Genomic DNA, 23,362 nt, shown 5'->3' on the forward strand with positions numbered 1-23,362 from the left:
CCATTGACTTGTTCATGTCTTTTGAGAAGGTGTTAAAAACATTTTCATTAAAAAGGCCACCAGTTTTGCTTTGCAAACACTTAAGCCCCACAGTACAATAATAGAGGGCTTTAGAGTAGCGTTCAAGTTTTTTGTAAAATTTATTTCATAAAAGATCACCGTCTTTGAATTTTGTTTCACATTTTCTATGCTACATTAAGTTAGAGCAGAGGTCCCCAACCATTTTGGGTCAGTGGGCACACTTGGAATTTCAAGTGCTTTGGGCTCACAAAATGGTTTCCATGGGAGCTCGCCCATTCACAAAATGGCTGTCATATTGGGCATAGCACCCCAAATACAAACTAGTGAGCCTAAAAGAAAAGTAATTTGCCAAAAAACTTTTAAGTACAACGCAGAGATAGGACCTGAGCTCCAAAACACAAAACCACTCTTTTGAACTCAGTTTGCTGCTCCAACATCCATTTCACAGAAGACAGACTGATGAGGCTTAGAGAGAAGTAACCTGGCCTAGAAACTGAGTACAAGGCAGAGGTAGGGTCTGAGCCCCAAGTCTCAAATCCCATATTTGCCCCCATAAAACACACAAAATAATTGTTTCACAAAGTGCAAACTAATGGTCAGAGAAATACAACCCCCTGCCCCCACACACATCCATCCCACCCCACAAAAGGTAAAACCAACCAACACACACACAGCACATGAAAATCACCTATTTGGAAGTGGCTGGGTAGCAGCCACCCACCATTTTTATTTTCTAAGAATATGTCTGGGGCCTACATGGGGATTAGAGGCATTCTTGGAAATAAATTTGGTACCAGAGGCCAGTGCTTTGCTTTGCAGCATGCCAACCTCACAGTTAAAAATAAAAAATCAAGAGGCGCAGGGACTCTGGTGGGTACCAAGATACATGTCCCCAGGCATAATGGTGCCCATGGGTACCACGCTAGAGCCATAAAACAGCCCTTATGAGAGTAGAAGGGTACCTTTGGATTCAGTACAGTTACCCCTGTTACGTCTAAAGTTGGAACCGTGGTTTGTTCTAACTACTTTCTCTTACTTAAACCAGGACCACTGTTTCTATATTCTGGCTTGTTAACTAGTTTGAAAATGTCTTTCCAAGCTCAGCATGTGCACATTTCAAAAGCAAATACTTTCAATCTCTTCCTCCCATGGGGACAGGTGGAAGAGAAGTACTTGTACACCAGGCTCACAGGTTCATTCTTATAATGTCATTACACTTGAAAAAGGCTATTATAATGTCAGACGTAGTCATGTAAGACCTGATCTTCAGAAGCAGTTTTCATGGAGGAGTGAAATAGCTACATTATTCAATAGTTACCGAGTTAAATTATAGCACAGTCCAGCACTTGAGGAGCAAGATAATTCTTCACCATGGAAGTTGTGTGCTGCAATACTTGGGCTTGGCTTCTCAAAGGCATGGATGAAAAGGGCGGCTTTAACTCGCATTCTCTCCCAGCGGAAGCCAACTACTTCCCTATCGAGTCTCTTCATATATGGAAGGGTACTTGCTATTCATGCCACAATAAAGTAATGTCAACTGTACATGGGTTCTTTTCCGTCCCACTCCCCCTTGCTAGAAAACATCTTCATATACAGTTGCAATAATAGCATGCAATACACACCCAGTAGTCAGCTAAACTATTGCTCATACTAGCATTTTATGGGATCTGCATTTTCCTTGAACACAGTGGGCCAGTGTTCATCCTCAATCTTCGCAAAACTTTATAAAACCAATTATTAAAAATAAATGCATCTCACTTATAGAATGTACATTATTTTTAATTGGTTAGATATCACAATCCTACCCCTCAAAGGGAGGGATGATGCATGGACAGTTTATACAGTCTTGTGTATATTAGAAAGGCCCTCTGAAGAGTTTTCCTTCCCGTAGAAAATAATTTGACAGCACTGAAAAAAGTTGGGCATTTTGTTTTGGCAGTATTTCCCCCCCATTACTCCCAACTCAAATAGCTGACCAGCGTGACTGTATAACAGTAGGCTCCGATTCATCCATTCTAGAATGAAACATACTTCAAATTAAAGTCTTTCACATCAAGAAAAAAAAGCAGGAGATTCATGTAAAGAATTGCTTGCAAGCTTTGCATATATGATTCCCTCTGTATTTTCTAAGTAGGTCTAATGATTGCTCCTGTAATTCTGGAACCATCTCCACATGGCACTGGATACCCATGTGAAGCACAACAAGGCAGCACTCCAATACATCAGGAAAAGGGGAAGTCTGTAAAGAAAATGAATACATATTTTTGCTTGCTGGAAACCATGTAACTCCAGGCAGAGGTGGTATCTTACTGTACTGTAAGACTCTCATATCTTCATAATACTTGAACTGATGTCATACATAACATTACATTATGTACATTAGCACTCATGACTAGCATTTATTCTAAAAAGCAGCCCCACAAAACATAAAAATAAAATCCCTCCCCCACCATCTGAGTAAGATCAGGTTTTCAACTGTATAAATGTTTCCTGATGACCAAGCTATAAGGGCCAGATGAGCAGAACCTGTTCACAAGCCACTTCCTCTAGAAAGTGATCAGAGCTGTATAGTCTAAGATGCTGTTTGCATGTAACAATTCGTGGATTTGGCAATTCGTGGATTAATTAACCAATGAAGTGTGCCGGTGTGTGTGCCACTTACAGTTTCCAACAGCAACCTACAAATGCCGCATTTACAGGTTACTGTGATGGCCGAAACCAGGCACTTTGGGTTGTTCATTGGTTAAACAACCTGACATTAGCCTATGGTTTGTTCCTGGGTTAATTTTGGGTTGTTTAACCCACAGACAACCCAAAGTGCCTGGGTTCGGGACATCAGAATAACAACCTATGAATGTGGCATTCGTAGGCTGTTGCTGGAAACCGTAAGCGGCTTGCGTCCCTGCAATGTGTGGGTTAATTAATCCATGATTTGCCGCCAAACACCACCATTACATGCAAGCAAGGTCTAAAGCTGTTCTATTTTAATAAGACTATAATTTCACTTTTCTAAATTGAAGGGTTGTACTCTTGTTAGGAGGAGAATAACTGCACTGTTCACTGCAAACCACCTTTTTGTCAACTGCAGAATCACGGAGAACTTCCTAACTAAAGAAGGCGTTTGAAAAAACATGGGTTGCTGTCTGAACACCAAAAAGGGGAAGAGCTGAAAATACTAAATTCTGCCAGGAAGCTCATCAGTTCGTAAACAACCTTCACGAGACCCAAATTTCCCCTAATTTTCTTATGTCTATTTATTGACAGGCTCCTGCTGTTCAGATTGTCACTGTCACTACCCATAAGCTACGTTAACTCCAAACCTGGAGGCTGCCACTAAAATAGAATTACTCTGCCCAATTTTCAATCTTACCTTTATACTCTCTGGAAACTCTGCCAGTTTCTTATTTGCTTCTGTAAGTTGTCTTGTCAGATCTGGCAGAGTAATTGGTTCATTCACTTGTTCTTTACTATAAAGAGGTAAGTTTAAGAAATCACATTTCCAAAAATACATTGAAACAGTGAAATATTCCCTACTGGCTGCTCACCAGTTAAAAGTCATAGGAAGGGAGGACAGAAATTAAACAGAGCATGGTTATAAGACTGCTTCGGGCTAGACAACTTTCTGGTATTAAGCATTTCTCTCTAATAAATAGTAATATAAAAGCAATACAGCTAAAAGGGTGTTTGAAGCCACACGTTGGGATCACTCGCACTCTTTAAAGGCTTTTCAGTGAGTATTAAGAGCTTCAGAGGCTTCTCTGTCAGGGTAAGTATAGTGAATATGCAGAGCTGAAATCCTCCTCAAAAGCAACATGAAGTGAGCACAGGTCCATGTCTTGCAAATATGAACTCCCATATGTCTGCCTCAATTGGGTCAAGAGACATTGTACATACTGCCCCCTTCCTCTGGCAAGAAAGATGCCCAAAACCACACATCCCCCCACCTAAACTCTCAGTTGTGCTACGGTCTGGAGTCACTCCTGTTTCCTTACTTTCCTGTTATCCCAATGCAAAGTAAGAAATAGTGTGAACTCTCTGCACGTGCCAGAAGACTTGAGGTAGGGGGGAATAGGTGATGAGCCAAGCCATATTTGTGGACTGCTTGGGTGGTACCCAGGTAAGTTCTACCACCGATGGAACTGCTTCCATCAGAGGAAGGGACTGACTTCCCCTCTCTCCTGCAGCCCTCCCCCCACATCCCCTCAAAATCTGCTCTGGAGATCCTCTGGTCCAGATTTCCCGGGAAAGAGAGGTGAACGTTCCACTGCATGAGCTTTGACGCTGGATTTCACCCCAACAGCTGCCTGGATATTGGTGGGGGCTGGGCAGTCTGCTCATGTGACACCAATACTACACAAACTGCACTGGCTGCCAGTGTGTTTCTGAGCCAAACTTAAAGTGCTGGTTTTAAAGCCTTAAATGGCCGGACACAAGTTACTTGGACCACCTTTTCCCAAACCAGCCTGCCTGCAGTCTGAGGTCATTGGCAGATGCCATTGTCACCTGCCCACCACCAAGTGCAGTTAGGCTAGCAAGTACAAGGGACAGCCCCTTTGGTGGTGGCCCCGCATCTCTGGAATCTGCTTCCAGGCGTTTGTCAGGCCCCTTTTCAGGTCTTCAGAAAGGCTCTGAAGACCCACCGGTTTTTGCTGGCCTTTCCGTAGTCATCAGGTTCTATCAGTGATATCTGTTTGTAAACGTTTTAACTAAATAATTATTTATTGAGTTGCATTGCATTTGTTTTATATTGTTCTGTACTGTTTTAATATTGTATGCCATCCTGAGAGGGTGCTACCCTTAAAGGTGGCCTAAAGTAATTTCAAATAGATAAAGACCTGATCTGCCACTTCCTTAGGTACTCCTAAGCAGGGTGGATACAAATCTTAAATTTCTTAAAAATAAATAAATAAATCCAGCTTTTAAAATTTAAATCAGTTTTTGGATTTTAAAAAAATGTAAATACTAAGTTTTGCTTAAAGAATAATGAGTATTAACTATGTTAACCCTACAGTTCATTTCTACGCTGAATCAATACCTCTACCAGATACATTGAGTTAAAGTATTACTATTTAAATGAAAAACAAATTTGATTGTTTCTCAGATAAGAATAGTTACACTAGACCTTACTTTGACCTATCATTCATTAACATTTAATTTTGTTTGTTATTCTTTTTCTGTGAGGGTGGGAATGGGCCAAGTCAGAGTAAAGCAGAAATGAGCAAGACTGTAAATAAGAGAAGACAAAATTGGCCAGTGCACAGATTCCTATAGTCCCATACCTAACCTCACAAAGTGTCAAGGACGATAGGCCATAAGAAAGATCCTATGGCTGGGTTCACACAAAGTTATGGATTGAGTGTGGGTTGTTGTGTTGTATGAACCCAGCTGCACTAACAAACCATGTTTTGTTAACCACAAACAGCCCATGAAAAGAACCCACCGTTTGTTGCTGGGCTGTGAACTATGGGTTGTTTGTGGTTAATAAACCATGGTTTGTTAGCACAGCTGGGTCCACTCAACACAACAACCCACAGTTCAACAACAAACCACGATTTAACGACAACCCATTCTCAACCTTGAGCATAGGTTGCCGTGTTGTGTGAACCCAGCCTATATCTCTTATAGGAATATTTTAAAGCATGGTAAGGAACCTGTGATCTTTCAAATGTTGCTGGACTCAAAGTTCCTATTAGCTCGAGTCAGCCTGGATGATGGGAGGTGTAATCCAACAACATCTGGAGGGCTACAGGTTCCGCGTCCCATTTTAAAAGGAAAGCATGGGAGATGTATACAGCGCAATGAAGAAATGCAAGGCCTGGTTGTAATAATGAAACAGACTAAATAACACTGTCTGTACAGTTGCAAATCAACATGGATTTGCCCCACTATTTATGAATATCAATGGAAATTTTGATTTAAAATTAGCTTTTTTTCTTGTTGATTTAAATTGCCTGGATTTAAAATCAATCCACCTTGCCTTCCAGACAATTAACTAATTAAAAAAAATACATAGTTGGGGTGAGTTTTTTTGCAGCTATCATACTACGTAAGATGAATTATGAATTGGAGTCACATTCAATGGGATTATACCTGTGGATATAATCATGATTAATAGTTATACTAATAATCACTTCCCCCAGCAAATCTTTAACAAGTCTTACTTCTGACTCTGACTAATCAGGGATTCCGCTTCTAAATCCTGCTTGTTGCTGACATTTTGGTGGAAATTGTTTTTCTGATGCTGGTAGATCATGTCTGCCAGAGTCTGTTGAACTCGAGAGATATTCCTCTGTGTACTCTGGATTGCAGCATGTTCTTCTGAAAGGAGCACTCTACAGCCCCTTAGTTTGAGTTGTCTTTCTGCTAATAGGCCGGAGTTGCCTGCTGAGTCAGTTTCTGAGACAGTGTCATTATTGTACCCTTTGCAAATGAGATCTTCAATCTTCACTTCGCCCTCACTTGCCGTTTCGTCAGGTAAGGAGACTCTTTCAGTGTTGCTCTGGCCAAGAGCGGACCCCTCGAGTGAGAAAGACGAGACCAGAAAATCCACAGCTGGGTTCCACCACAGATCATAGAGTTGCCCATAAGCCACAAAAGCCTCTAAACTTCTGAAAGCTGCCATGTTTTGTGAGTCTGTTCTGTCCAGCTTGTCTCTCAGATGATCACAGCCTGCCAAACAAAATATACACACAGTGGGAAGCTTTGTGCACCTCACCCTCTCTCCCAAATCAAAATTCTACATCAGGAAATCCAAAATTCTGCCCCGGAGAAGTGAATTCACTGCTGCGAACTGCATTGTTACAGACTGCTTTGTTGAAGACTGGGGAAAAAAGGATCTGAGGCATGAGGTGTTAGGTTTATAGAATGGTTTCAGATACTGGAGACAAAATTCCTCTAAACAGTGCCCTGATATCCATTATCAGCATATAGAACAAGAATGATGTAAACAGTCGTCTACCTTTTAATTGATCAATCAATTTTATTCAATTAATTTAAATAAATGTGCACACAACCAGAAGTGTTTTGGGGAAGATAAAAAAAAAAAGGTAAAGGTGTCTCCAACCAGTCGTGTCCGACTCTAGGGTGTGGTGCTCATCCCTGTTTCTAAGCCGAAGAGCCAGCGCTGTCCGAAGACGCTTCCGTGGTCATGTGGCCGGCATGACTGAACACCGAGGTGCATGGAACGCTGTTACCTTTCCCGCTGAGGCGGTGCCTATTTATCTACTTGCAATTTCTTGGCAGGATAGATACTGAAGTATAAAAGTAGCATCAATTTTTAAGAAGCAATAGGTATCACTCATTTTCAGAAGGAAAAAACACCTTTAAATGTTCTTTTCATTCCTTATTATGTGAACACAAGAGAAACAAAATAGCATCACAAAGAATTATGTCTCCACCTAACACCTGATCAATGAACTAAAGCTTTAGTTCATGGAAATGCACCAAGTAAACAGATTGGGGCTGTAATCCTAGATGCAATTAGGGAGTAAGCCCCACTGAACGTAACGGAACTTGCTTCTGAGTAAACATGGATAGGATTGCACTGCACAGCTTGCAAACCTACTCCAGACTGGATGATAAACTGTGTGATCAGCCAACCCCAAGAGGCAAATCAATACCTAGTGTGACACAACCCCTGTTGCAAGGGCACAGCATCCCAAGCATGCAGTTGCTCTGGAATTGTATTTCACACAAACCATGGATGAAATACTTGGACACAAAACTTTATTTTCACACAGGCAGCTGTGATATATTACCTCCTGGAAAGTGGGGAGAAGAACACATCATTAAGGAAAACGAGAGAGTTCCATGTGAAAAATCTGGGGTTTTCATTCTCAGACTATGCGACACTGTCATTTAGGATGTATTAAAAGCGAGCATATAAAGTCAGGAAAGGAATAGCACTGCTCTAATTGGCAGTGAATAGGCCTCAGGTGGTGTATTGTGGCAAGAATGTACGAGCCACCTTGCTGGATCAAAAACGGAAGTTCAGTTTGGTACAGCACTCTGTCTCTAGCTTGGCTAGACAGATACTCCTGGGAAGCACACAGGCAAACAGGGAAAAAACCCTGTTTGTCCCAAGCAAAATAGTATTTCACATACTGCCTCTGAATATCACGGTCTCATTTCAGACTATCATGTCCAATAATCAACACTAAGATTAAAGTGTTCATAGAAATCTTTTTCCTTAAACTGAGAAGCTCCAACCTTGCAAGCTTTTCTTCATAGGGAAAATTATTCAACTCGGTATTCATTTTGGTTGCTCTTTTCCAGCAGTATTTATTTATTTATTGCATTTATACCCCGCCTTTCTCCCTCTCGCAAGGAACTCAAGGTGGCTTACATTATCCTCCTCCTCACCGTTGTATCCTCACAACAACAACCCTGTGAGGTAGGTTGGGCTGAGAGTCTGTGACTGGCCCAAAGTCACCCAGTGAGCTTCCATGGCCAAGTGGGGACTAGAACCCGGATCTCCCGGCTCCCAGTCCGTCACTCTCACCACTACACTACACTACACTGGCTCTCAATACAGTACAATAAACTTTTTGAGATAGGGTTACAAAAACTGTATGCAGTAAGACCACACTATAGATTCATGTAGTACTGCTCTAATACTTGCTTTTAAAAACAAAAAAACCAAGATCAACTACTGTACTGGATTTAGTTTTGGAAGAAGGGCGAGGAGTCAGGTGTGAACTTACACAGTCATATGCAGTGTCTAGTAGTATATGTACACTTATCTGGTAGAGCAGTTGGCAACTACTATGAAGTTAAGTTTTCAGAGCTGCACAATGAAGGTCAGTGCTTTTTGCTACTAACAAGAGCGAGGTAATGCACAGTAGTTGCCTTGCACGCTTTCAACCTTTACCTTTCTTGTTGATAGAATGTTTCTGAGTCTACTGTGAGAAACTGTCATTCCTGCCAAGAAATTAAGGCCCTCCTTTTCTCCTCCTTGGTGAAGGGAGGGGTGTGTGTGTGTCTTGTGACAGTCTTTGTGACAGTGAGACAAGACCTATAAAATCCTGGGCAGAGTGACCTGCTACCAATTCTCACCTGAGGGGGGGAACTGTGCCACCTGCTCAGGAAAACAGCCCTGGGATGACACCCCGTAGCATTCCGGGAAACAATGCAGCACCAACTGAGGGGAGTGTGATCTACCAGTTGAGCGGCGTGTGGGTAAGCTTTCCTTTGCTTTTATTATCTGCATCCATTTTCCATCGGTGATTTATTCTTTCACACAAGTGGACGTGGGTCACATTGGTACTTTCGAATCTGTTTAGTGTGGGTCCTGGCTGGATCAGGCCACAAATTTAAGACAATTGGCGCAGCAAGCAGGGCACCAGACTGACCAGTCCAGATGTGGGCAAAGGAAGCTGTGGGGCTAGGGGCCAGTCAGATCCCCAGATGTCTGGCGACATCGGTCGGGGGCAAAGTGGCACAACTGTTGAGTAGGGTCATCCCCACTACTGTTTGGGATGCAGATTTGTGGAACAAAGGATTCACCACTGCCATTTCAGTGCAATGTATGCAAGAGCTTGGAATAGACAAAGCGAAAAAATCTGAAGCTGCAGGAGTGGGCTGGATCTTTTTGACAGCTTTAAGAGATTTGTGGGATGTCAACCAGAAGCACGAGAATGCCATCCAAGCTTTGAAAGATGAAATGCGGGCTGTTAAAGAACGCAATGCAGTGTTACAAGAGGCGTTGGCGACTACTGAAAGGAGATGTCAGGCCATGGAAACAAAAGTGGAGTGCCTAGTGATAGAAATCGCTAAGATGAAGAACTGTCGTGGCCAGGCATGGTGCCTAAGTCAAGCTAAAATCCAGGCACTCGTTATCCAGCCCAGTTGGGACCCCGAGAAGCGGGACAGAAACTTCTGGGAGTCTTCCTCGGTAGGAGGACTGAGGGGTAGGATGGGGGCCTGCCCGAAGAGTCAGTTACGCAAGTGCGCCTACTGATTCAGAAAAAATCTAAGGGCCTCCCAGAGCAAAAAGATCCTCAGGCTACATTCACCGTGAGGGTTTCTCTCAAGCTAAACTGCAGGAGTCAGCCAAGCATCTTCGACAGTTGCTTAGAGACCACAGGCACTTGCTGTACCCATCTGTGGATCAGTGAGCACATGGTGTGTTCCTTAGCTCCATGGGGTTGCAGAAGAGGGGAACTCTGTGTAACAACCCTGGGCTTAATTAGGTTTTGTGAGGTGTTCAGCCCACTATGTCGACACTGATGGCGTGGCTTTTAACTGCTAAGTGGCTTTGATGTTCAGATGTTTTGGATTGGGATGAGAGAACATTCCAGCCCTGGCAGGATGCGGCAGAAGCTGGATAATTACTGCAGAACATGGCAACTCAGGCTGCAGTTTACTCTGGCAACTTCCAGGGGCCAAATCAAGAGGCTTTTACAGCTGGTACGAGGTCCAGGCGCATGCATAATGGGTCACCACACTTGAAAGGAGCCTTGCTTGCTCTGCTGGTACCAGGGACAGCCAGTGGGACAAGTGGTTCCGTTGCTTGGACAGTTGAGTGATACTGACCAAGGCGGACCCTGGCAAGAGCTCCCAAACAAGGGAAAAAGGAGGGGAAAACAAGCAAACAGTGTCAGAAAAGACATGTTTTGGGGGCATTAAGGATGGAATGTTGCTGGGTGAAATTGATGGGGACCCTACCCCCCGCCCGGTATTGTTTGAATTCTGGAAGGAGCATGGCTTAGTTAAATGCAAACCCATAGTGCAGGGGAGCAACTCCAGCTGCACCACCCAAGCCAGATTATGAGTGGAGTGGAGATGAGACCCCAGTCCTGCAGCCTCCCAAGCTGTACCCTGACTTGCAGGGGTGCAACACATCCCAACCACGATAGAACTGGGTCTTGACCATTTGAGTGGGGCAAATGAAGACCGCTTCCTTGGATGACCCAAGACTGCCTTTTGAACTGTATATACCTACAGTATATCTGCTGACATGGCCTCTGAAGTCTATGGCAAAGGCACGATGACAAGTTGTGGCCATGTGGATTTTGGATTTTACTCAAGCCTGTGAATGGGTGGAGACTATACTGGGCTACTAAAACAACACCTCAGACTGTTAATATCTGCCCATGACCTGAAGGGGTGGTCCAAAGTGTTTTGCCAAGCAGACTTTGGACTTAATAGACATCCTGTTTTAAACTGTTTTTATAGTATGTTGTACATCGCCCAGAGTGGCTGGGTGACCAGCCAGATGGGCGATTAATAAATTTAATAATAATAAATAATCCTTGGGGCGGGGGGGGGACATGCCTTTTGAGCATATGCACACCCTAATTTGCAATCGGAGGCCCCAAGATAATATGTGGGGCAGAAAGTGTGGCTCTTCTACCCGAATCAGCCACTCAAACGTGGGCAAGGTGGTGGCAGATGGGGGAGGGTAGAACCTATTAGGTTATTCCCCCATGTGTGTGCGCGCGCATGTGCGTAGATGCCATTATGATTTAGGCAAATTGTGTAAATGTGAATAATGTGCTCAGTGTACTCAGTAATCTTGTTTTTATTTTGCTTTAGAGAAGTGTTTTTTATATCTGTACTTGTGCCTATAGTTCTTGCCATGTTCCTGCCACAAGCCTTCTGCTCCTCCTGGCCATCCAGCACCTGTCTTCTAGGTCAGCTAAGTCTCCTGTGAGTCACCCTGAAGCTAAAACAGCAGCAGCTTCTCCCACGCAGAGATTGAGATGCAACGACTTGCTATGGGGCATGGGTGTGGGCTGGGGAATGTTTGTGTCATGATGGATTAGCTAACGAGTTCGGACATGTATTGTAACTTAGGCCCAATCTTTTATATTCATCAGCAAGGGTTACATCAAAATAAGAAAATGCAACCTGAACGGAACGGTTTGGTGAGGGATGCTGCCTGTGCTAGAGTGATGATGTCGGCATGGGAATGAGATGTTTGAAATCGTCTAAGCAAGTGTAAACTTTTACTGAAAGTCACTGGTGGTGGGATATATTTGTACATTGGAATAACACTGGATCTGAAATCTTATGCATCGTGATGGAGCCCATTATTGCATTGGTTATTGTTACCTTCTTGCTTAGCTTTTTAAAAAAAAATTATGTAAGCTTAGCAAGCTACAGTATACGATATTGTATTTTAGTTTAATTGCTTAGTGGACAGCTACATACGGAACCCCGTGAAAGTTCAAGGGATGGAATGTACTAGACTTGGTTTCGGAGGAAGGGCGAGGAGTCAGGTGTGAACTTACCCAGAGTCATATGCAGTGTCCGGTAACATATGTACACTTATTTGGTAGAGCAGTTGGCAACTATTATGAAGTTAGAGTTGGTTTTCAGAGCTGCACAGTGAAGGTCAGTGCTTTTTGCTACTAACAAGAGTGAGGTAATGCACAGTAGTTATCTTGTACCATTTCAACCTTTCTTGCTGATAAAAATGTTTCTGAGTCTACTGTGAGAAACTGTCATTCCTGCCAAGAAATTAAGGCCCCCCTTTTCTCCTCCTTGGTGAAGGGAGGGGTGTGTGTGTGTCTTGTGACAGTCTTTAACTCAGTGAGACAAGACCTATAAAATCCTGGACAGAGTGACCTGCTACCAGTTCTCACCTGAGAGGGGGAGCTGTGCCACCTGCTCAGGAAAACAGCCCTGGGATGACACCCCGTAGCATTCTGGGAAACAATGCGGCACCAACTGAGGGGAGTGTGATCTACCAGTTGAGCAGCGTGTGGGTAAGCTTTCCTTTGCTTTTATTATCTGCATCCATTTCCATCAGTGATTTATTCTTTCACACAAGTGGACATGGGCCACGTTGGTACTTTCAAATCTGTTCAGTGTGGGTCCTGGCTGGATCAGGCCCCAACTTTAAGACAACTACCATGTTTGGAATTATTAGGAACTTGCTCTTTTCACTACTGCATTACACTGACCTGATAAGTTCAAATGATCTCCCTCTGATCCCACTATCTCTTTCCCAAGTAGTCCCAGAAAATCTCAGCAGCATTCATGCTAAATTCAGACTCTTTTTTTTATCCCAATATGCATCTGTTTACATTTTGGGAGGGGTGGTAACTCAGTGGTAGAGCACATGCTTTGCATGCTAAAGGTCCCAGGTTCAATGCCTGGCATTTCCAGGTGGAGCTGGGAAAGATACCTGCCTGCATGTCTCTGCCAGTCAGCCAAGACAGTACTGAGCTAGATGGACACATGGTCTGTTTCAATATACACAGCATCTTCCTTTGTTCCTACATGCGCTCAAGTTCATCCATCACTCCAGGTGTATTCCTATGTCAGAACAGACCATGGTTTGTTGTGAAAAGAGCATGCCAGAGCAAGTCTTGGGTTTGTGTGCTCCTCCCTACTTTCCCTCACATACAAGGGGAGGACATTTAAAGTTTCTGTTCATTGTTTGGAACAAGGTATAATTTCCTCTTTCATCCAAGTACACGAAACAATGGGTTGTACAATCCATAGTTAGCAAACAAGCCAAGGATATCACATCAGTCCTGGAACTACAAACCACTGTTTCACATATTTGGATGAAATGGGAAATTGCACTGTTCTAAACCATGAGAAGAAATATTGGCACCCACCATGAACATTTCTTTTTGTTAGTGACCTAACAAAAAGGTCACTTAGGACCTGGAGACCCTGACACGAAGAAACTTTCACAGTAAGTGCCAAGATTCCTTTGTCTGTTGGTATGGGAGTGTCTCCAGCCGGGGGAGAAAAAAAGCAATGTGATAGACAGGGCGGGAAGAGCAGTTGTTTCATTACAGAGTGAGCATGATTTGCAACACTTTCCTCTCCAAGGTTGTCTATGAGGAGGAACAGGTGTCTAATGTTTAGTGTTTTATGAATATATTTGCCAAGGCCTGGGTAGCATGGAAGAAGCCACTCTACCCACTGAGGGAGCACTTAGGCCAAATACTGTGTCTGGTGATGATGCTGGTGGCTATAGCTCTGCATTACAACTGGATGGAATCTAGGGTGGCTTCTGCAATGAAAGCAGAAGCTTTGGAAAATTTTGGGAGGGCTCTACGTAGTTTCACTGGGCCTGGACTGGGATCTTGTGGAGATCCTCTAGCCCTGGGGTCCCCACCCTGTGGTTACCTTTCACTGGTGCCCACCAGGTCCCCTGATCATCCTGTCTCTTTTTAGAGAGATTTTTTAAAAAAGAAAAAAGAAAAATAAACGGTGAGCTGGTGTTCTGCGAAGTAAACCAGTGGCCTCCAACACCATGTTTAGTTCTAAAAAAGCCTCTGAACTCCACGTGGGCTCCATAAGCATTCTTAGAAAATAAAATGGGCGGTGGCTGCAGCCTTGCACTTGATTTTGATGCCCGCCCAGAAAAGGGTATGCTGGGAGTGAAGGGTGCAGCCTGGAGGGCTGGGGGGTGAAGTGAGCATCTTGGGCGGCCTTGGGGTGGGGGGAGTGAGGGGTGGTTTCTGTGTGCTCATGTTCGCTGCTGTATGTTAGCTAGTTTGGTTCTTTGTTTTGGTCTGGTTTGTGTGTCTTGCCTGTTTGTGTGAGTGTGTGTTGTGGTGGGTGTTTGGCTTGTGCTTCTCAGAACATCACCAGCTTGGCTTCTGTACAATGTTGTTGCGCTCTGGCATTTGGGGCTCAGACCCCTTTTCTGCCTTGTACTTAAGCTTTTTGGCCACTCTTTCTCTGAGCCTCATCAGTTTGCCTCCTGTGAAATGGGATGAACTTTAGAGTGCACATGCCTGGGTCCATACTTTGACCTCTTTCTTCTGCTGGGACAGGGAGAAACAGAAGAGGGGGAAGAAGAATGCCTAGCATGTTTGTGGCTGCACTTTCTTCCTGTGTCATATGCAACTGCACAGAGGTGTCCTTTCAAGTGACCTCCCTGAATAAACTGGGATCCCTGCTGGTTGCAGAAAAATTCTGGCAAGACAGGCTCTTGGGAACAGTCCTTCCCTGGTGAGAAGGAAAGCTCTGTGTCACCAAGTGGAGGGTTGCAGAACAGTTATCAGGGAAAAAAGCATCAGTGATGCCACATGGAGGCTCCTGAGATTGTGTGATAAATCATCCTCTTCTGCCATCTGGTGGCCTGTGACAATGAACACGTGTGTCCTGCATACGCTGCTGTAAGAAAAAAGGAGGATGGCGATGGAAAATCCACAAACTCAGGTTCTACCGCTGGGGGAATCATCCCATCCAGCAAGCAGAGGAAGATCCTGTCACTGCAATACAGGCCTCGGGTGCAAAATTCTTAAGTGTTTTCCAAACTTCAACCCAGAGCCATTGGAGCCAAAGACAAGGTGGGAAAGAGAAAGGAAAGCAGAGGAAAAATAGGAGGTCACAGGGGTGTTGCTAGGTTCTTAAAAGATCTGGGGCACAGGCCCATCACACAGATTGATGGCTAGATAGCATCACTGATGCAATGAATATGAACTTGAGCACACTCTGGGAGAGAGCGAAGGACAGGAAGGCCTGGTGTGCTATGGTCCCTGGGTCACGAAGAGTCGGACACGACTTAACGACTGAACAACAACATATATATCTGTATATATCTCCGAGTCTAAGCGGACCGTGTGTGTGTGTGTGGCGTGCATGTGGCGTGCTTACGTGTGTGCATAGATTGCATACATACATATATAAGAAGTGTGCACTGAGCCCCTGCCTCACTTCAACTCAGACCCCTATTCAATGTGTTGGAAAATATCCTGCTTCTGCTTGGGCCAGTTTGTAGTCAGTCCACTTCAGTTCAGCACGAACCCTGAGTCAAGGTTTGGAAAAATGAGTCTTTATGCTTCCTGCTGACTACCATTTTTCTCTTTTTTCTCTTGGTCAGAGCTGGATGGTAATTTCAGGCATAGTAGCCCCCTAGAAGGGGATTACACCTGCCCAATGTCAGAAAAAATAGGTGCAGGGTTCATATTTTGATTTAAAGGGAACTGCCAGTAATATTGTTATTCCTTGGAAGAACTGGATAAACATTTCAGGATTCATTGCCCCATTAGAGGAGATGATGCCTGCTAAATTTCAGAATGATAGCCACAGAGGTTTTTGTGCAACGGTGGCCTTGACATTTTGAGGTCTCCAAAAGAGGACTTATTTCTCTCTATTTTTTTTGTGGACCATTGTTCTGAAAATTACAGACAGCCTAGAGGTGTACCTAAGTAAGAATACAGCAAAGTTTCAGAAGGATAGGTGCAGCAGTTCATGTGGAAGGGGAGTTCTCCAATTTGGAGGAGGAAGTGATTTGTTTTCCTTTCTCTTCACACTTCCCCAATAGTTTTTGGCTAGATTTGTATGAAAATGCACAGGTCATTAGAGGTGTCTCCCAGGCAAGAAACCTGCAAAGTTCCTGAAGGATATACATGCCTGCAAATTTAGAATTACTAGAATTTATTTACATTTCACCAATGTTAGCAGCAGGGGAACATGGGTGGGAATGTGCTATTGCACTCATGTCCTGCTTGTGGGTTTCCCGTGGGCATCTGGTTGGCCGCTGTGTGAACAGAATGCTGGACTAGGTGGACCTTGGTCTGATGCAGCACGGTTCTTCTTATGTTCTTAGAGAGTGCCTCCGATCATATGCAGAATGCTTTTCTTTCACCACTGAGCACTTACATTCTCCCCCTACCAATTCTATTCCCCTCTATGCAACCATCCCTCCTCATCCTACCATCCTCCAGCAACTCTTCATAAAAACAGATATTTTGTTTTGTGCAACTCTCCTCTACCTCCTCCTTGTTATGCACAACCTCTCACTGTATCTTCCTCCCCATAATTTCATTTGTGCCAAGACTTCACCAGGATTCAGCCAATGAGTCTGTTTTGAAAATTAGGGCTAAGTTATGGAGAAACTCTGAGCATGAACTAAGTGCATTTTCCTCACCACTGAAGCTAGAGTTCATGCAAAACCACCACCACCACCACCCCACAAATGACAAAACATGCATAGGACTGAGCTGGAAGGGTAGTCAATTCATTAGCTGGAACTGGATAGGCACTGTATGAAGCCTGCAGTACCATGCTCACAACTCAGGACTTATTTTTGAGTAAACATGCAGAACATCAAGGGGCAAACCTTCCTGCAGAAGTAACTTGTGCTGGAATCCTATGCACACTTTCCTGAGTGTAAACCTCATTAAACATAATGGGGCATCTGAGTAGGAATACATAGGATTGTATAAATGATCAGTATTTATCTCCCCTCCACTTAAAAAACAACCCCCAAACTCCTATTTTTTAATTAAAGCTTTCTGTTCATAGGAAGCTCCCTTATACAGAGTCAGACCCTGGGTCCATCTAGCTCAGTATTGTCGACACTGACTGGCAGCAGCGGCTTTCCAGGGTTTCAGGCCAGATTCTTTCCTAGCCCTACCTGGAGATGCTGGGGGTTGAACCTGGGACCTTTCGCATGCCAAGCATGTGTTCTGCCACTGAGCTACACCCCTTCCTATTGCTGGATAATGGCTACTGACAAACAAAACAGCCCCAGTTTTGTTTCTCTGCAACCATGTGAACCCACTTCTCTCAAAGGCTTGAGTGAGAAGGAGAAAACCCAACCCTCTTGTCTGTTTGCATAAAGTCAAATACAGTTCAGAACTTCTCTTGCCCATGGATGAGAATTCTCTTTAAGAATTTCTCAAGATATGCCCTGGGTGGAATAAAGAAGAGAAAGAACGAACAAGATAGAGGAGGGAAGAAGACAAGAACGGTGATTGGAAATGCAGGGGTATAGAGAGAATTCCCTAAGCCAAGTGGCTCCTTTCAGAGAGGTAGTACTTCAGAGGAATTTAGGAGGCTGTGGAGGGTTTGTAAGGATTGCAGGTACTTACATTAACATTATGAGGTAAGGTGGCTGAGAGCTTTTTCTAGCTTTTTTAAAACTCCAGAACCTATTTAAAAGCCCCAGCAGTTTCTTGATCATGACACCACATAGTCCTAACCTTCCTTTTGGAATAATTTGAGTCCTACAGTTATTTAGAAAAAATTAAAGTGGAGGGTGAGAAACAAGTCTGTGGAGGCTGATTAGATCCTTTGCTGTACTGAAGCTACTAAACTTCTGCAGAAGCCAAAGATTCCAGTTTGGGGCAGTGAAATCAGATGCTGTATGAAATACTAGTATTTCACATGGAACTCTTTCTTCCCTTCCATCTCCCTCTTCAAAATTTAATTGCAAGCAAATTCCCAACAGTGGGCATGTAAGAGCAGAAAAGTAGAGGGAGAGAGGTTTTTTGCACCTCAAAAAAATCCCCCAACACCAGAGAGTAGGAAGCCTACTAATGGCCACCTTAAACACCTTCTGATTAAGATCTCTAATCGCCTGTGTGGCTTGACAGTTTTTACTTTTTGTTTTAGTCTTTGAGAAAAGAAAACTTTAGGCATGGCCAGCACAAAAGCCACTGGACCTAACTGTCTGAAATTTGGCACGTTCAGTCAGCTCCACAGAGGCTGCCAGGTCCCCAAATTCCATGCACTTATGTGGAAGCACAAAACAATTATAGCTCTTTGCTTGGACAGACTTTCTTGAAAAAAGCAAATTTTACCTGTGACTAGCACAGAAAGCACTGAACCTAACTGCCTGAAATTTGGTAGGTTCAATCAGCTGCATGGGGGCTACCAGGTGTTTTGAGAAGGGACCAAGGGCAAAAAGGATAAATAACTGAATAAACAGGAAGAGATAGAAAATATAGGCCAGTAAAAGTTTCTCTCAGAGATGGGGGGGGGGGAGAGAGAGAGAGAGAAATTTTGTCTGACAACTGAGCTAGGCAGGGAAAGAAGTGGGAGGGGTTCTAAAGAACCAAAACTTAACATTATCCCCTGCCTCTTGAGTTGGGAGGAGTAAAGTCTGGTCTGCAGCCCCTGCCACAACAACTGAGGAAAAAAAGCTTTATGCCCCTCTGCTGGCATGTGAAGGCAGGAGGAAGGAGTGCACAGTCTGTGTGTCCACAGCACTGCTCCGGGGTCAAAGATTTCCCAGCACCTGGCATTCAAGGGATAGTGGAGAGAACCATGTTCATTTAATGTCAAGACAGAAGTAGCGGATGGTTGGATCCAAGAAAAACAAAAAAGTTGTTCAAGAAAGTCACCAGACCACCTTCCCCTAAAAAGGTTTTCTGAGGACGTGGGATGGAGTCAGTGCATGCTGGAGGGTCCAACCCTTCATCTATTTCTATGTATCTAGGCAAAAATGAGCCAAAGGAGGAACGAGGCTTTACCTGTAGGAAGGAGGAGGTTGCAGATTTCTTGCATAAGGCGGAAGTTCCCAGCATCGTAGCTGCGGGTCACAGCTCCAAGCATGGCTTTTACAGCCTCTTCCCAGGAAGCTGCCTGAAGGCTCAGAAGTGCCAGGGTCAGTTCATGGGAAATATGGAACAGGAGCTACAGAAAGAAAGGAGAGGAACCGTGAAACAATGCCAAATTCTGGAGAACGATGCAAGTTAAGAAAACCGATGCAAGCTTTCTCAAAGCACATAATGTATTCAACGCTGCAGAATATGGGACTTCTTGAGCAGGCTGCCAAACAAATTAAGAACTATTGTTGGCCATGCCCCATAAATTACATTGACACCACATTCTCTCACCCTATCTCCCCATTTAGAGACTATGTTGGCAGCCAACGGAGCTCATGGACAAATTACCTGCCTGGGATGAGTATTGCTAGTAGTAGGAGGATACTCCAGAGTTCTCAGCTGCTCAAATAGGTTTTGTGACTGTTCAGCCGTATTCACACCAAATATGCTCTGCCATACACTGACCACCATGTCTATGAAAGAGCAGTCTTGCTTCACTGCCCAGCTGTGGTAGCAAGATGTGGATGGGCTTTGATTTTCCACCAGATTATGTTCATTAAGGCTCTTGTGAAGCAGTTCGTTAAGGCAGAACACCAATCTGTGCCCCTATAAAAGAACAAGACACCAAAACATAAATAAGTTTTCAAGAACCACACAATGAAAACCAATCTGGATTGGGAAAGTATATTTCTCATAACACTTGACATATTGCATTCAAATGTGTTTAAGTGGTTGAAAGAGTAAGTGTAAGGCTGCAAAAGCAAAAAAGATAAGGGCCTTGGGATAGTCAGAATTTTTTTTTTATCAGAAACGTGAACATCCAAGGTAATGTTTTCTGCTTGTTCAAGAAATAGTAAAAGATACTCCACCAGAACAGGATGGATTGCTTTAAATCATGATTTATGTCACGAAGAAAAAGGACAAAATGAAATAATTCATTTAAATCAAGTTTCTAACATTCGAACGTATTTACTAAACAAGTATTCATTCTTGGCGCTCTCTTTCTCTCCACACACACATGCACACACATACTTAACTGGAAGCTTTTGCTTGGCGAGCTAACCTCCATATTCTTGGCTTTAAAGATCTGGCTACAGATCTCCTTTCTGAGTTCATGGATAAATTTCTGCATGAGTTATTGGCTTTGCCTTCTGATTTTCTACTTGTTATTGAGTGTGCTTATCGTGTTCCCAGTTCTACATGAGGCATTAGAGCAGGACCTGTTATTGTTCAATTTTTACGTGCCTCTACAAAAGATTATCATATCTGTTTAGTAAGAGAGTGGGGTGAACTTCGGTGGGGCCAGCAAATGACAAGATTATGCTCTTTCCTGATTATACTAAAGTAATCGCTGATAGAAGGCAATTCACCAAGGCGAGAAATCTGGCAATGCAAATTAACTTGCAATATCATATCAAATATCCTGCCACATTTTGCATTTTTGTGAAGGCCAGATGAATAAGTTTTTAAGTTCTGATGCTGCAGAATCATTTCTCACTGGTGTTAAAACTGAAACGAGGGATCAGTTCTTCAGTTTCTTGAGCTAGAATACAGTCACTTTCTATCTTTTTCTTTTTACTGCTCCTCCGAAGCTTCGTTTGGGTTATAGTTGATAAGAAGTCTGGGCAGCATGCCAGATCAAATGCACTGTATATTTACTGCTTCCCCCCTTCTCTTCTTTTTTCCCCCTTTTTCTTTTCTTCTTTTCCTCTTGTATATGTATAACGTATATGTAATTCCTGTTATTGAGTGTGTTAATTTACATATTTTGAGTAAATAACAGGTTATATGTAACTACTGTATTAAGTTTAGCTTAATAAGTTTATGTAGGTACATACATGTCTGTGTATGCGTGTGTATGTATATGTATACACATATGCGTGTGTATGTGTGTGTATATGTATGTACACATATGAATACATCTCCAGATATAATATTAGTTAAAATATCTAATTGGCTTTTATTTTTTTTTAAATTATTGTTATTATTACTATTTCTTGTTGGTTAAATTCGTAATGTTTAACTTTGCTTTGTGTATGTATTTAATATGAAGGAGGGGCTAAGCTGAGCACTGCGGTTGCACATTGGTCCAAACTGAAGGCAAAAGTTTTTATTTTTTGTTTTTGTTAAGGTTTTTTGTTTGCTTGTTTATTTTGGTTTGTTAGGGTTTTTTGGCACTTTTTTATGGTAGGTGGACACAAATGGGATTATTTGAGTTTTATTTTTATTTTGTTTTTTTTATTTTCAATTTTTGTTCATATTTTGGAATAATTTCTTTTTTCAGTTTCTACATAACAAGAATTATTTTGATGAAGTCTGAAATGGTTAGTCCTAAATGTAAATTAAGGATGTATTTGTTATACCAATTATGGTATATAAATTTAGTCGTTGTTTGTAAATCCAGAAAGATGTGTTTGGGTGGAGGGGCAAACAATTTGCTTTTGTTTTTTCAATGTTTAACATGACTTCATGGAATGTCAAGGGGCTGCAAAATGTTAAGAAACCAAAAAGAATTCTTACCAAGTTAAAAGAGCTTAATGTTGACATGGCCTTCTTACAAGAAACTCATTTGATGGCTGCAGTTTGGCAGATGTTGCAGAAGGATTGGGCTGGGGAGGCCTATGTCACAGACACTTCAACACGGTGTAGAGGGGTGGCAATTTTAATCCATAAGCAACTTTCCATCTTAGTTCAACAGGTGATTTTTGATATTGAGGGGCGTTTTTTGATCTTGGTAGGAAGGTACATGGGCAAATTAATTGTTATGATCAATGTATATGGGCCAAATATTGATTCTCCGGCTATGTTTCATGATTGTTTTGCTAAACTGGTTGATATGATTATTTGATTGTGGGTTGGAACTTTAACGAGGTCTTAGACCCTTTGTTAGATAGGAGTACACCTTCTCCTAAGACTCAATCTGCGGTGAGACTGGCACTTCAGGCTTCTATGATGGAATATGGTTTAATTGATGCTTGGAGAATTTTACATCCTGCTGACAGAGAGCATACTTTTATTTCACCAGTTCACCGGAATTGCTTTAGATTAGGCTACTTTTTGAATTCTACAACTTTAATATGTCAAATCAAAGATTGCAAGATTGATAGATTGGTAGTGTCAGATCATACCCCAGTATGTTTGGAACGGCGATTTTCTGATACTCCTAGGGCCCCTGGTCTTTGGTGTTTTAATGTTTCACTTCTGAATGATGAGAAGTTTAGCCAGACGTTAGCTAAACTAATAGAGTATTTCAATACTAATGAAGGTACAGCAGGTTCGTGTGCCACTGAATGGGAGGCTAGTAAAGTTTTTATAAGGGGCTGAATTATCTTTTATGTTTCCTATCAAAAAAGCTTAAAAAACTCAACAGATGCACTTAAATAAGAAGCTGAAATCTCTCATAACTCAGTTTGTCACTTCCCCTACAGCACAACTTTATCAAGAGCTACAGAATATTAAGTGTGAGTTGAATAATATCCTTTCACAACAGGTGGAGTTTGCTCTGACATGTCTATGAGAGAAATATTGGGAAAATGGTGAACGTCCTAGTAAGATCCTTGCATGTCGTCTTAAACAGCACCAACATCAAAATGTTTTTTCAGCTATTAAAGATGAGAGTGGTAAAGTACATACTTCTCCTACAGACATAAACTCACAATTTTAAAGTTTTATGCTGTACTGTATAGTTTTATGCGGTACTGTATAGTACCGGTAATAAGATATCAGTGCAAGATATGGACACTTTTTTCCCTCAGATTCATCTTCCATGTTTGGATTCTGCACAACAGCTCCTTTTAGCTCCTCCGCATTTAGAGGAAATCATGAATGCAATAATGAAAAAGAATAGTGGGAAATCACCCGGACCGGATGGATTCCCAACTGAATGGCAGAAAACATTCTCTAGCTTTTTAGCCCTAAAGCTGTATCGCTTCTATAACCATATTTTTAAAGTGGGCAGTATTTAACCTTTCTTCATTGTTAAATGATGCTTACATTACTGGGATTCCTAAGCCAGGCAAGGATCATACCTATTGTGCAAACTATCGACCTATATCATTAATTAATGTAGATATCAAAATATTAACAGCAAT

General features: G+C 42.7%; 1 protein-coding gene across 6 annotated transcripts in view; it reads right to left on the reverse strand.

The window, feature by feature from the left end:
* Positions 1–77: 77 nt before the first annotated feature.
* The window catches only part of GEMIN5 (gem nuclear organelle associated protein 5), a 60,153-nt gene continuing 36,868 nt past the window's right edge, over positions 78–23,362 (reverse strand). For all 6 annotated transcript variants that reach the window (XM_084839241.1, XM_084839237.1, XM_084839236.1 and 3 more), the window contains exons 24-28: positions 19,620–19,877; positions 19,197–19,359; positions 6,183–6,690; positions 3,392–3,488; positions 78–2,260 (exon numbers count right to left, since the gene is read on the reverse strand). In XM_084839241.1, coding sequence (XP_084695367.1) covers positions 2,096–2,260; positions 3,392–3,488; positions 6,183–6,690; positions 19,197–19,359; positions 19,620–19,877 — 1,191 coding nt within the window. In that variant the 3' untranslated portion in view covers positions 78–2,095. The remainder of the gene's footprint in view (positions 2,261–3,391; positions 3,489–6,182; positions 6,691–19,196; positions 19,360–19,619; positions 19,878–23,362) is intronic.

This window comes from Heloderma suspectum, chromosome 2, assembly GCF_057233095.1.
Source record: "Heloderma suspectum isolate Gila_16-S chromosome 2, 16-S_ref, whole genome shotgun sequence".
In the NCBI taxonomy this organism is placed as follows: Eukaryota; Metazoa; Chordata; class Lepidosauria; order Squamata; family Helodermatidae; genus Heloderma; species Heloderma suspectum.